General features: G+C 49.3%; 2 protein-coding genes across 4 annotated transcripts; one reads left to right on the top strand and one right to left on the bottom strand.

Moving 5' to 3' along the window:
• Positions 1-1,786: 1,786 nt before the first annotated feature.
• cotl1 (coactosin-like F-actin binding protein 1) lies at positions 1,787-7,506 on the bottom strand. Its single transcript, XM_011606817.2, has 4 exons — positions 7,147-7,506; positions 6,250-6,332; positions 3,733-3,890; positions 1,787-2,809 (listed from the first exon to the last, which is right to left on the bottom strand). Exons 1-4 carry the CDS (start codon positions 7,218-7,220, stop codon positions 2,699-2,701), a joined length of 426 nt encoding a protein of 141 aa, XP_011605119.1. The 5' UTR covers positions 7,221-7,506; the 3' UTR covers positions 1,787-2,698.
• klhl36 (kelch-like family member 36) lies at positions 7,471-13,029 on the top strand. Of its 3 annotated transcripts, XM_029842376.1 has the most exons (10): positions 9,471-9,539; positions 9,705-9,884; positions 10,172-10,366; positions 10,518-10,640; positions 10,837-11,058; positions 11,129-11,434; positions 11,552-11,779; positions 11,886-12,043; positions 12,220-12,779; positions 12,832-13,029. In XM_029842376.1, exons 2-9 carry the CDS (start codon positions 9,831-9,833, stop codon positions 12,773-12,775), a joined length of 1,842 nt encoding a protein of 613 aa, XP_029698236.1. In that variant the 5' UTR covers positions 9,471-9,539; positions 9,705-9,830; the 3' UTR covers positions 12,776-12,779; positions 12,832-13,029. The 3 variants fall into 3 exon arrangements, with proteins under 3 accessions (XP_011605117.2, XP_029698236.1, XP_011605116.2); XM_011606815.2 differs by lacking the exon at positions 9,471-9,539 and adding an exon at positions 7,471-7,601 and having other exon boundaries at positions 12,220-13,029; XM_011606814.2 differs by having other exon boundaries at positions 12,220-13,029.
• Positions 13,030-13,033: the final 4 nt, after the last annotated feature.

The following is a 13,033-nucleotide window of genomic DNA, read 5'->3' as shown; positions in this document are numbered from 1 at the left end:
CAACAGCGCTCGTGTCCACGGAGACCTGATGATGTTTGGATTTAAGAGCCCGCTGAGCTGTAACTAAACCCAGGGTTTGACACGACAGCAACCAGCTGGCACCACTTCATTCTGAGGAAACTCTACTTTGGAGAATTCCGGGCACAAAATTCCTTTTGAAATGCAGCGGAATGTTTGTGTTTTTAACATCACATTCTGCCTAAAACATTGCGGCTAAACATCACTCAGGAGAGAAGAGGGTCCCTCAAATAAAGTCGCGCACACACGCACGCGTGCACAGACATGCATGCTAGAACAGAACACATGACCGGGCCGTGGGCTGTAAAATATGCTGCTGCACCGAGGAATGCAGGAAGGATCTGAGCGGAATTGCTGTGCAGGAACTGATCTGACCTTCCTTGTTTTCTCTGACACTCCTACACGTTCTGTGCGCTCACATCTCTGTCTCGCTTGGAATTTTTCATCGTTACCTCTTAGACGCGTTCCAATTTTGGAAGCTCCCGGGGGAAGGAACCTGGAAAAAAAAAGGGTCACCTGAAAATTCAAGGTGGGCCGTTTGTGTCGTCAAGGAAACGCGTCTCTACCGAGAGCTTCTCAGTGGAACACACAGAGCAGGAGATTAAACTTCAACCCCAGCACTCGTCCCTCACAGCTTACGTTAAGTTACAGTGATACCAGAACTCTGTCATTATGTAACCCACTGTAATAATCCTCATCGGCCACAGCCAGCCTGTCTCACACACACACACACACACACACACAGGCCACATAACTCATGCTTGATCAGTAGCCGAGTCATGCTGATAACCCATTAATCCAGCCTCCTGACAGCTGGAGCAGATTAACCACGCACAGCAGACACGCGCTGATTGTGTCGTGGGTCCAAACAGCTGGAGGCCACTGAGCTGACCCCATGCAGCCTGGCACACACACACACACACACACCCGGATTGAGTGACTGCACCAAACCCTGAGCCCTGTGTGTGTGTGTGTTCAGAGGATTAAAAACGATGCAGCGAGACAGCATCATGATTCCTGATGGTTGCTTTGCTGCAATTAACACTTATTAGACGCAGAGATGAAGAAAAAGACGCACCGAGAAGCTAATTAAGAGACCGATTAGGATGAGACGGTGCACAACCTCCCGCCCTAAACACGTCACATAGAATAAAGACTATTAACTTACCACCGAGGCTGATTATCAAAGTATCTGACAGAAACGCTCTGTAGCAACACACCCGCGGATCAGGAGGCTCTTCCCAGGACCCTGAGGACTCTTTGATGGCCTCATCCCTTCTCCATGAGTGACCTGCTGGTGGAGCAGCTGTGGACAGGAAGAGGCTGGATCAGGACGGCCAGATCGGCCCCCTCCACCCTTTGGCTGGGTCCAGGTCAGAGGCTCCAACCACATGGAGGGACCCTGATCCTGCAGGAGAGATGGCCGGATCCATCCTGAGAAGGAAGCCCACAGGTCCTTCCTTAAACACTTTATACTGGCCGACTTCTTACATTTATATAACTTGCTATTTACTGATTTTATTATCATTTTTTTTAAAAATGTGGTTCTCTACTAATAGCAGCGATGTGCTGATGTCGGGCTCAGCTAAACTTTAGCTTCTTGAGCATTTACTTTATTTAAATGAGAAATAATGGAAATAAGTAAATAAATATGAGTTTAGAGGGTTTTTTGTTGGGGGGGGGGGGGGTGACAGAGAAGAGAAGTGGCCCCAATTATCACCACTTATTGATAATATTGACACACAAAATACACCTCAGTGAAGCCTGGTTTGGAAAAAGACATCAATCTTTATTTGGAAAATGACTTTTCTTGTGCCCATTCAATTTTCTTTTTTTCTTTTTTTGCATAAACGTGTTTTTTGAAAATCTCTTCTGCCAATGTCCAAGTTAACAATGCGCCTAAAAAGCAAACCAAACGGTAAAAATTCATCATGTTATAAGAAAAAAAAAAGAAGAAAAATCCTATTATTGTCGGGGGGAAGGGGGGGGGGGGGGGGGGTCTGAAACAAAATCAAAATAGATGCTACAGCCGAGAAATGCGTCCTCATGTGTCGGGATGCTGAGCGGCGACGGGCCACGCGCTGTTCAGACGCTCGCCCTCACGCAAGGACGGCCAATCACAGTGTAGTGTCCACAACTCCCATGATGCACCTCTCTCAGGGAGACTAAGGCAGTCAAGCACGGCAGGGTTGAGTATGCATAAATACTGAGCAGAGGGTGCGAAGGAACGCCAGAAGAAAAGATCCCCATCCTCAAAATGCACGCTGCTCTCGCCAGGGAAAATGATGGCGGGTGGGAAGGCGATTTAAATTTAACAGGAATGGGAGGAAATGGAGATCTTTCCGATGCCGGGGGGGGGGCGGCGAGTCGCGCCCGCTCGGGCGTCGCACGCGTCTGCGGGTAAAGAGCAAACTAGGATGGGACTTTGAAGCGGAACCCTTGCGTTTCTTGCTTTGACTGCAGGTCTGAGATGAAGGTGGTTCTGAGATGATTATGCACAGCACAGTAAAATGAGCCGGTCTGAGGCGAGCGGGGACGAGGCGCCGGGCGGGACGGGGGAGGAGGCCGCTCGTCGGGCGTGAGACGGCCGATTTCAAATTTCTGCCGTCTCCTGCTCGACCAGTGCCTCCTCCATCCTGCCCCCCCCCCCCCAACCCTTCCAGTGGACCGTGGCACTTCTCTACTCGGTTTGCGCGTCGTAATTGGCTCCGCCCGCTTTCTTCAGCTCCGTGCGGATGTTGTCCTCGTCCAGTTCTCTCGGGTCACTGAACATGAACTCCTTGGCAAAGTTCTGCAGAAACACAGGAGACGCAGTCGTGTCAGGCGCTCGCCACAAACAGAACAACCGTTTTCCTGGACACATTAAAGCAGCACGTTCAAACAACCCTCGAAACACCAAACTGTCTCCGTCTGGCCGGAAGCTACAGAACCGCTAGCTGCTGGGGCAGCTAGCATGCTAACCTTTGTCAGCACCACGGACGGAGGAACGATGCAGGGACAACCCGCTGTAGATGGCCGAACAGATAATTAAAGGTTAGCTCCAACCCTCGAGCCTGTCATTTACGCCAGTTAACGAAAAGAAAGAGGAGCTACCAGCTACGTCCTCCCTCAAATATAGCTCCTGACCTACAGTTGTACGATATTGTACGGTTCTATTTGAGTCGTATCGCAGTTTCACAATGACGATGCTGTAAACATGGCCATAACGACGGTGGGCTCGTTATGGTAACGGAGATTTGAATTTGGACATCAAGAGGAATTGATTCTTTTGAATTTGGAACCCACTAAATGGACAAAGTCTGTTTCTACTGTAGATCCCACTATTTGAATATTTATATTCAGGTTCTTCATGATCATATAAACTTCTTTTCTAACCGTTATAATAAAACACTCACACACACTATAATAAAACATGACGTCCTGGAGGTTATTTCCAGCGACAGCCTCTGCAATTACCAGAAAACCAAACTCACTCTAGAACTTTAGAGCTTCTTTAAGGTCTTTTTTCTTTTTTTTTTCCCTCCTCGTTCTGTGATTTGCTGATGACGCCTGTGTTTCTTTTTTAATCACCTATTACTGTTGTCCCCTCTTACAGGTGGATGCATTCATTCTTTTGGGATTAGGCTAACTGGATCCAGTTACTCAGTCATGTCCCCGTTCTCCCACTGGGACCATTACAGCTTGGCCTCGCTGGACGCTCCCCGTGACGCCTACCTGCACCACCTCTTTGACCATGGCCTTGTCCGTGCTGATCTTGGCGCGCTGCAGCCCGCTGATGCTCTCGCCGATCCAGGTGATGAGAGTGAACTTAGCACGTTTGCTCATGGCGTCTCCCATGGTGATCCGGACAAAGCCGAAAAGACGAGCGTCATCTTGGGGGAGAGACCAGAGACATTCTGTGAGTCCATTTAAGGGACAGGCAGATGTAGGAAAAAGATGGAGAAGAAAAGGACCTTCGCTTCCTGTTCGACAGACATAAAACAAAAGTGGACATTAAAGGGATTTTTGTGCGAGTGAAGAGGAAATATTGGGGTCATCCGCCCCCAGGAGTGAAATCTTTTGTGACGCCTGCAGCTGTAACACAACCCTCCAGTGACCGCGCCCGTCGCTGCCGCGGCGTTCCCATTCACGACTGACTGTGCACAACGTCTGAACCGCTCTGGCCGTCGCCGGTTTGGGTTGGAGACGGTTTTGGGCCGGCTGTAAATCCTGACTCAGCATCTGCGAGTCCGTCTTGAAGGCCAGAGCGTATCCAGCCCAGCTGGGTGCTAGCATGACGAGAGGGTTCTCACATCCGCGATGCCTTCACTGACCCAGCCAGGCATTTCCCAGCACCCAGACCGGTGTCTTAATACCGCTCCATTTATCTAATGATCCTCTTATATACCGAAAGGCAATAAATACGTGACATTTTAACAGGCCTTATTCTAAAAATGTGGGATGGGGGGACCACACGACCGGCTTACGCCGGTTTTATCTTCCAACAAGAAGCTGATAACGACCTTCCTGAAGCTGCCTACAGAAGTGGCCACTGAGAAATCTTATCTCGGTGAACATAAATGACGTTTCGACAGTAGTTTCGACACCGCGCTCGCAGCCATGCACTTCAAAGCGCTTGTGCGCTGGCCTTATCTGTCACAGCCACTCAAAGAAAGTGGGACATGAAACACCAACCTGGAGCTTCGCTCGCTCCCTCACTTCCTCCTGATTCCTCCTGAATGGCCGTCTTTAACAACCTCCTCTTTCTGCTGCGACGAGACGGCCAAAAACAGGGACTCTGTTATTTAGACTTCTGACCACAGGAAGGAGCGGCGGTGACTCGGGTCCTTCCTGTGCCCTTCCCGAGCCCACGCTCGCCCCCCCCCGCGACACGACCTGGAGAAACCGGAGCCGTCTCCTGAGAACATATCAGGTGGTTTTTGGTGAGGAGCGGCACCACAATCCTGGTAACTGACTCCAACTTTGTTTAACAGGAGCGCCTGAGGACCAGGGCGCCCTCAGCGGACCGCTGCACCCCCCCCCCCGAGGACCAACCCTAGCAACAAGTGACCCTAACAACCTTAAATAAGACTGGACGTCCACCAGAAAAGTAACATCACATCTGCTCAGAAAGCAGCAAACGAATCTGCATTAATCCGCAACAGCGTTCAGGAAAACTGGAGCAAACACCTGTCAAACCCGTCAGGATATCCAGTAGAATTCCCTAAATCCACCTAGGCGGGACGAACAGCGCCGCGGGGTCTAATCTCCGTCTTTGTGGAGGTTTATTGAACAACTGCGACTTTGTTCTCACACTTCCGGTCACAAATCTTCAACACAAAAATGTCCAAAACTATTAAAGTAGCCTCAACATGGTCGATACCGAATATCGCTGTGCTTTCAATTATTATTGCTGCCTGTTGCTGTCAAACCTGGTCAAATAAAACGATTCTGACAGTCTAGACGTGCCAAGTCGGGGCCACGGAGCACGCCGGCCCGACGCCGTGGTCGACGCCACGCTTGGCGGCGCTTCCTTGGGCCCGACACTCATATTCAGCTCACCGCCCGGATGCATTTGTGTCAAAAGAAATCCGAATCTGATGAATGAACGAATGCAAGTGGAAAAGCCAAGGTGGACGTGGCCAGAATGAGCAGAATGACCCTATAAACTCTTCCTCACGCTCTTCCTCGCAGCGCTCCGCTGTGGCGCCGCAGAGCTGCTAAATAAGGAAAACCCTCATCCGTGAAAACGGAACAAGGAACCAAATATTAACACAAACACTCTGCGGTCCGGAACGTCATGTTTCCACACAGCAATAGAAGTGTGAAAGGGGCGTGGCCTCCAGGGGCCGAGAACCTCGGCCACACCCATGAGAACGAGGCTTCAACCAGAAAGGGATTCAATCGGACCGATTGATCTTTTTTTTTTAATCGACTCTTGGGAACAACGTGAGGAAAACACATGTCAGAGACACCAAGTAACTTCCTGCGTTTCTTACAACTCAGCTCCGGAGACACAGAACGTGGCCCTTGCGTCCCCCCCCCCCCCCCTAAGCATTGCGCCATGTGACGCATGTGGCGTTAAGTGTCTCGAGAGGGCAGCTACCGGGCTCAAGGGTAGCAGAACAGAACGGAGAGACTTAAAAGATTAGTGTTGTGCCACGGCGAGCTGTGCGGGGAAGGCTGTTCCGGGCCCGTCACCTGCACCGGCTCGCGGCCGGTCCCGATAAATGAAGAAGAATCGGGTCTTACCTGTGCACAAGCGCTTGAAGTCCTCGTAATCGGACCCTTGTCCCGCGGGCACGATCATGGTGCCCTCGTATTTGAACACGGCCCTGGAGAATGCAGGACGACACGGTGTTAGCGCGCGTCATCTGTGCCTAGGATCGGATCGAATATGGATCGGAGCCGGTTCACGAAATGATTTAATGCGTAAAACGTCCCAGACGTCCAGGAATCGAGCCGCAGCTTCTGATCAGAGGTCGCTTATACCACGTTTTCGCCTCTGAATACAGGACAAAGGAAATTACTTCTGCCCTGTTGTGCCTGATTACTGCCCGGGGGGTGGGGGGGGGGGGGGGACCGGGAAACGGATCGGATCGGATCAGAAAGGCCGTAAATGAACGCAGCATTTATGTCAGACACTCGCTGGTTCCACAAATGAATCACTGGATGGAGACGCGGGCTCACTCCTGTGACGTCGTTATCATTTCCCGGTTTAGCTGGACCAGAAGTACATTTGGAAGGCGGAATATTATGGGGTGGTCACCCACAAATCCCCGAAAATGCCCCGTTCGGTGCGTATTTGGTGCAGAGCGCGAACGGCTCGTAAATATGGAGAGTCCCGATGGTCCAAACGCACAAATCTGAATGGCTCAAACCACCCTGGTGGCATTTCCACCTCACCTTCTTTATTCTGCTGAGGGGAAAACGGCTGTAATCTATTGTTGCAATAAAAGTCCCGCATCTAAATTTCGAGGCACGCCGCGAAGGCTGGGTGGGCGGTACCGGGTCACAGGAATAAAGGTTCTGTTGAAACCGGACCAAAATAAATAGATGGCTTTGTCTATTGATGACATAATGATAGATTCAGAAATACCCGAATGGCGTCTTTTCAGCGCCCTGTATGTCAAAGGTCGGCGTACTCACCAGGTGACGTCCGTGCTGTCATCTCTGACCTGGTTGTAAGCCTCCCTGCAAGCCTCTTTATCGATCTGGGTCATTTTGTCGGGCGGACGTGGATTTCACAGGCGAAGTCAACGACGTAGCTCTCGGAACCGGTCAGAGTTAGCCCCGCAGTGAGGAAGCAGCTAATTTATGTAGTTGACACCAGGCCTAGACATCTGAAGAAGTCTGATCATTAAACGGCGGTCTTCAGTCTGCAGAATCACGACCGCGGCGCTGAAGGCTTGTCGGGCTCAACGGGAAATGACGGCTCTTCTTCGAGCAACTCCGCTCATTTCCTGGATGTCGCTACTTTATGGGCGTTTGTGATTAGCCAAGGAAGACAGAGAAGTCGCCCCCAGACGATGGATGCACCTTCTCCCGATCTATGGACCGCCAGGCCAGTTAGACACAATCACAGGGGCGACGCGCGTGTTCCGGTGAGGACCTTCACAATAAAACCAGTCGCGCGGGACGTCTTAATTATTGTTTTATAAGTAGAAATAGTTTAAAGTATGTGGACTGTGATAGTGAAGGGATTTGATGAAAATGTTCTTTATTTTAACACGACTCAACGACCACAGATCACTTCGCAATATGTTTTTTATTTGTAGTGAAAATGCCAATTCATGTGCGGAAAATATCTAAAACTGACGGGTAATATGCCCACACATTTACGACGCAGAGAGAACATTAGATCTTAGTTTGACGTTTTTACAATATCAGACTTGGAAACAAATTGCTATCGAAAGAGTTTTAGACCAAACGCTAAAATCTAGCGTTTATTTGTTTTTATTTTGAAGGAAATACAGCCGTTTCCGGTCTCTTTTTGCGCTAAAATACACAACTCGACAAAAATTAAAGCAAGTTGAGTTATTTTATTTTTCTGGGTTGATTAAAAGAATATTGTCCTGAAGGCAGTTGTGAATATTTTGGTGGAAGTCACGCAGGCTGACATAGCACGAGATGTTAAAGATGCTACTCAGAGCGAAACATTGTCTACCGCAATCTTAATTACAATGCAGGTAACCCACAAACCTAAAATGGCTGCGGTACGTTTAAAATGCTATAGTTTGGATAAATGCAATAAAATGATACAATGTGGGACCAGTAGGGATGCAGGATTTTTATGCGCGTATACACCAGTAAAGACCGGCTCATGTGCATCGGGGCTGCAGAGTCAAAGGTCTCTTCCCACCTGCAGGGGATCCTACAGCAGATCAGCTGCGGACCACCACCCACTTTGTCTGTGCAGCTTTGTCCGTGTATTCATGCGTCACTCTGCCACCTGCTGGCCCCCTATTGTTGTAATGTACAAAGTGTGGTTGTGTGTCTCGCATTGGTTGTAGTTTATTTGTTCTTTCCTCTGTTGGGGCAGCTTAGGTGCTTTTATGTTTTCATGCAGCGTGCATGGGTGTATGTGTTCGGTTGAATGTGAATTACAGGTTAGATATATAATATTCAAGTGACTGTTTGTATAGGGTTGCTTTCTGTTTGCACTTGGCTATACTGCTTCCCTCTGACATTTAGCACCAACTGCAAATATAAACATAGATGTACATTAAGTATGACCATCAGGTAGGAGTGAATGGTGTGTGTGTCTTGTATTCAGACTTCTCCCACCTGTATTCCCACTTTATATTGGACACCTCTTTATGCAGGCTGTGATTTCACATTGAACTGGACATTATTCTGAAGATTTAGCTAAAGATTTCTTGTTTATTTTTCCCCTTATTTAAAATCCTACGAATGACGCCAAGTCAACGGTATTTCTTACTGTAGAGCAACCGTGTGTACTGTTTAATTTCAAACGAAGCTGTCGACTCTATTGATCCATGTAGCTGGAGTTTTGAACCTTCGATTACGTTGAGATCTTGAACACTCCTCATAGCACCGGATGTAGCTTGTTAATAGCGAGATGCTAACAGGTAAATGGTTAGCAAACATTAGTTTGGAACTCTTGGAATCTACAATTTTTTTAGGCCGCAAGTGCAAATTTGTAGCTTTAGACAGGACTACAGTTATTAAATGTACTATTATACCACAGTTTTGAAATTACTATTTCACGATGTCCGTCGCAACTTACCATTACTTGCCTTGATTTCAAAATAAAATATTAAAACAAGAAGCTACCACTATAAATTAAAATTTGACATTTATTTTTTTTATATTAATCGTGAACACTGAAAAACACGTCAATAACACATAATGAACTCCCTATTCCTGCCTTACCATCGCTATTTGTAATCTTGGTGTTTATTAATATTCTGTAGGTTGTAGTTTTAGACATGCCCAGATTATTTTGAAAACCGGAACCGGAAAAGCGTGTGTTTAATCAGGCTGGCTAATGATGCTACACCGTGTAGCCCTCTGGGAAGGTGTGTATTTACAAACGCGACTGTGTTTTCGCGTTAAGCGAGTCTGGTTTTTTTGTTGTAAATTAAAGGCGTGAAGCCCAGAAGTGCTGCGGCGTTAAAAGACGATGCTGTTACCCGTTTCCTCCCTCTCGAACCACCAGATGTCAACACTTCTTTTCGTTACAGATGCTTTAACTCACACCGACCCAACAGGCACCATTCTCGCGTCTCCGTGCAGGTGGATTTCTGACAATATCAGCTCTATTATTGCTTCTTTTCCGGTCCCACATGAGTCTCGACTGAGGGGACATAATGGACGAACCGAGCCGTGTTTGCCGACCCCGGGGAATCAGCGAATCAACCAAGGTCACTGAGCCACTGATTTAAAGGGCTGTTTGAGGGTTATGAGCTGGTTTTAATTGGGTTTAGGTTAGGGTAAGGGGCTGGGGAATGCATTGGTCAATGGACGTCCCCACAGAGATAGAAGCACAAGGATGTGTTTGTGTTTTATTAGTCAGATTCTTATTATTTTCATGTATGACTTAAAACAAACAAACCTCAGTGACAAGCACAATATAAGTCTTATGAAGGTCCTAATGAAGAGGTTTTTCACAGAAAGAGTAAAACCTTTTCTTTTTGCCAATTTGCCACAGGTGTTTCACTGTGTGGATCAGTCTGTGGAGATCTTACAGGGCTTCAATGAACAGCGGCAGCACAGGCAGTTCTGCGACGTGATCCTGGTGGCTGATAACCAGCGAGTCCCCGCTCACAGAGCCCTGCTGGCTGTTTCCAGTCCATACTTTCATGCTATGTTCACATTGGGCATGAAGGAGGAACGTCAGGAGGAGGTACACAATTTTTGGGAACAATCTAATGTGGAAAAGATGAACCATACCTCCAGAATACATAAAACAACAGTACCTCTCTGAATTACCGGATTATTATGCCTTTTCACCCTATAATCCTAAAGCGATGCCTCTATTTTGGCTCTGGCTGCAGGTGAAACTGGGCGGCATCTCCCACATCGGCTTGAACACTGTACTGAACTTCCTTTACAGTGGAGAGCTGCTGTTGGATGGAGGCAACATTGGTGATGTGCTTGAAGCTGCTCACTTCCTGCAGGTAACAATCCAGCTGCTTATTCTCCAACATGTTTAATAGTGGATCTGCCTCACATTCACACCTAAAACAAGGCCTGATATGGACACTTCAGAACCTTTGCATTTATCTAAATAAACTGAGGTTACGTCCGATTTCTGATTTAAATAACTTATTGTAATAACCGAATCCCATACTAATGAACGTGGCGTCTGTGCAGGTCTGGCGAGTCGTGGATTTTTGTTGCCAGTTCCTGGAGGAGGAGGTGAGTGAGGACAACTACCTGTACCTGCAGACGCTGGCGCTGCAGTACAGCCTGGAGAGGCTGGAAGTATTCATCGATCGCTTCATCCTCGCTCGCTTCGCCACCCTCGCTTCCACCCCGGAATTCCTCTGTGACATCCCTTCGCATAAGCTCATCTCTTACCTCTCGAGCAGCCAGGTCAGCGGCTCACCCTGTTTACGTCTCGGAACGGCGTTTATATCGCCTGAGCTCCTCATCTCATCACCAGGTTGAGCAGGACGGCGAGCAGCCGCTCCTCCAGGCCACCCTGCAGTGGCTCAGCCAGAGTCCAGAACGGAGTGTCCACGCCAGGCAGCTCTTCTCCCACATCCGCTTCCCTCTGATACCGAGCGGTGAGCTAGTGGAGCGCGTGCTGCCGGCCATGCAGGCGCTGCTGCCAGGAGAAGCCAGCTGCGAGGCCTTGGTGGAGGAAGCTCTCACCTACCACTCCAGGCCCAGCGCCCAGCCGCTCCTGCAGACCCAACGCACCGCTCTAAGGGAGGGAGTGGAGCGGCTGCTGCTGATTGGAGGAGAAGTACGTGAGCATGAACGGATGAGCGTTACTGTGATAGTTGGGTGCACTTTCTAAGATGAATTAACACGGAAAATCCCCAAAAGGTCACGTGCAGTTTTTGTTCTTTGCAAATTTGAGGTGTCTGAGCATGGAGAAGAGCTCAGCGCCAATGTTTGCCGTCTGGAAAGTGAAACGGGAAGCTGGGAAGTGGAAACGGAGCTGCCAGCTCAGCGGAGCCACCACTGCCTGGCGGTGCTGGGGGGCTTCGTCTTCGCCGCAGGGGGCAGTTCATCAAGGGACAACAGTGGAGGCGCTGCCTGTAACCTGCTGTACAGATACGACCCCCGCCATAATCGGTGGACCAGGGTACGTTCCCAAAGAGCACCTGGAAAATATTTTGAACATATTTCAGCTAGTTTATGTTGCATTTCCTATCGTGCAGCCTCATAAATGACACTGTGGTGTTGTCCAGGGCGCTCCGATGAACCAGCGGCGGGTGGATTTCTATTTGGCCGCAGTCGGAGAGCGTCTGATGGCCGTGGGTGGGAGGAACGACACTGGAACGCTGTCCTCTGTGGAGGTTTACCACCCTGCTGAAGACTGCTGGTCCTACGTGGCAGAGCTGCCCCGGTAGGGCCGGAGGAGGAACGTCCTCATTCGTTGCTTTTGTGATTTCTGCCGGATCCAAATCCTCCTGCTTTTATTTTGAAAGAACCTGAGCGACACTAACCAGCGATGCTGTGTGAGACTCCTCTGAGGCTGGAGACAACATCTCTTGTAAGAACATTCATTTCTGATTCTTGTAGGTCAACGTACGGACACGCCGGGACGGTCCACTGCGGCGTGGTCTACATCTCAGGGGGTCACGACTATCAGATCGGGCCGTATCGTCGAGACGTCCTGAGTTACGATCAGTCGCGGGGGAATGAGGTGTGGCTGGAGAGACAGGCCATGTGTTTGGCTCGCGGCTGGCACTGCATGGCCTCGCTCAAGCACCTCATCTACGCCATCGGAGGCAGCGACAACCACGCCGACACCGCCGAGCGCTTCGACATCCTGGAGGTGGAGTCCTTCGACCCACGGTGCGACCAGTGGACCAGCGTGGCGCCGCTGCTGCTTCCCAACAGCGAGGCGGGGCTTGCAGTCTGGGCGGGGGGCATTTACGTGCTGGGGGGCTACAGCTGGGAGAGTATGGTGTTCTCCAGAGCCACTCAGCTGTACAACCCGGATAAAGATTCCTGGTCCAGAGGGCCAGACCTCCCCAAGCGTATCGCTGGAGCTTCAGCCTGCGTGTGTACTGTGAAACCATCACCATCGCGTCCTTCTCAAGGAAAGACAGCGAGACAAGGGGGGAAGAAATGATCCTGTCCAACGCAACAATATTGACAAAGGAGCTCCTCAGCTGCAGTGGACATCATGTAGGAGGACTTTAGGTGGAACGGTTTCTTCATCTAATGGCTCACAGTTGATCACTGAAGACCATATTTTATTGAACTTTTAAATAAAACCCTCCTGCTTTTATGATGAGATGAAGATGAAAAATAAGATCTGTAGTGTTTGCCTATACATTTCCTTTAAGATTAAAGTGAATGGCGCTGGACGCCCACAGAACAAAACCAC

Source organism: Takifugu rubripes, chromosome 9 (assembly GCF_901000725.2).
Source record: "Takifugu rubripes chromosome 9, fTakRub1.2, whole genome shotgun sequence".
Lineage (NCBI taxonomy): Eukaryota > Metazoa > Chordata > Actinopteri > Tetraodontiformes > Tetraodontidae > Takifugu > Takifugu rubripes.
The sequence above is the reverse complement of the archived record's forward strand: the minus strand, read 5'-3'. Positions and strand labels throughout refer to the sequence as shown.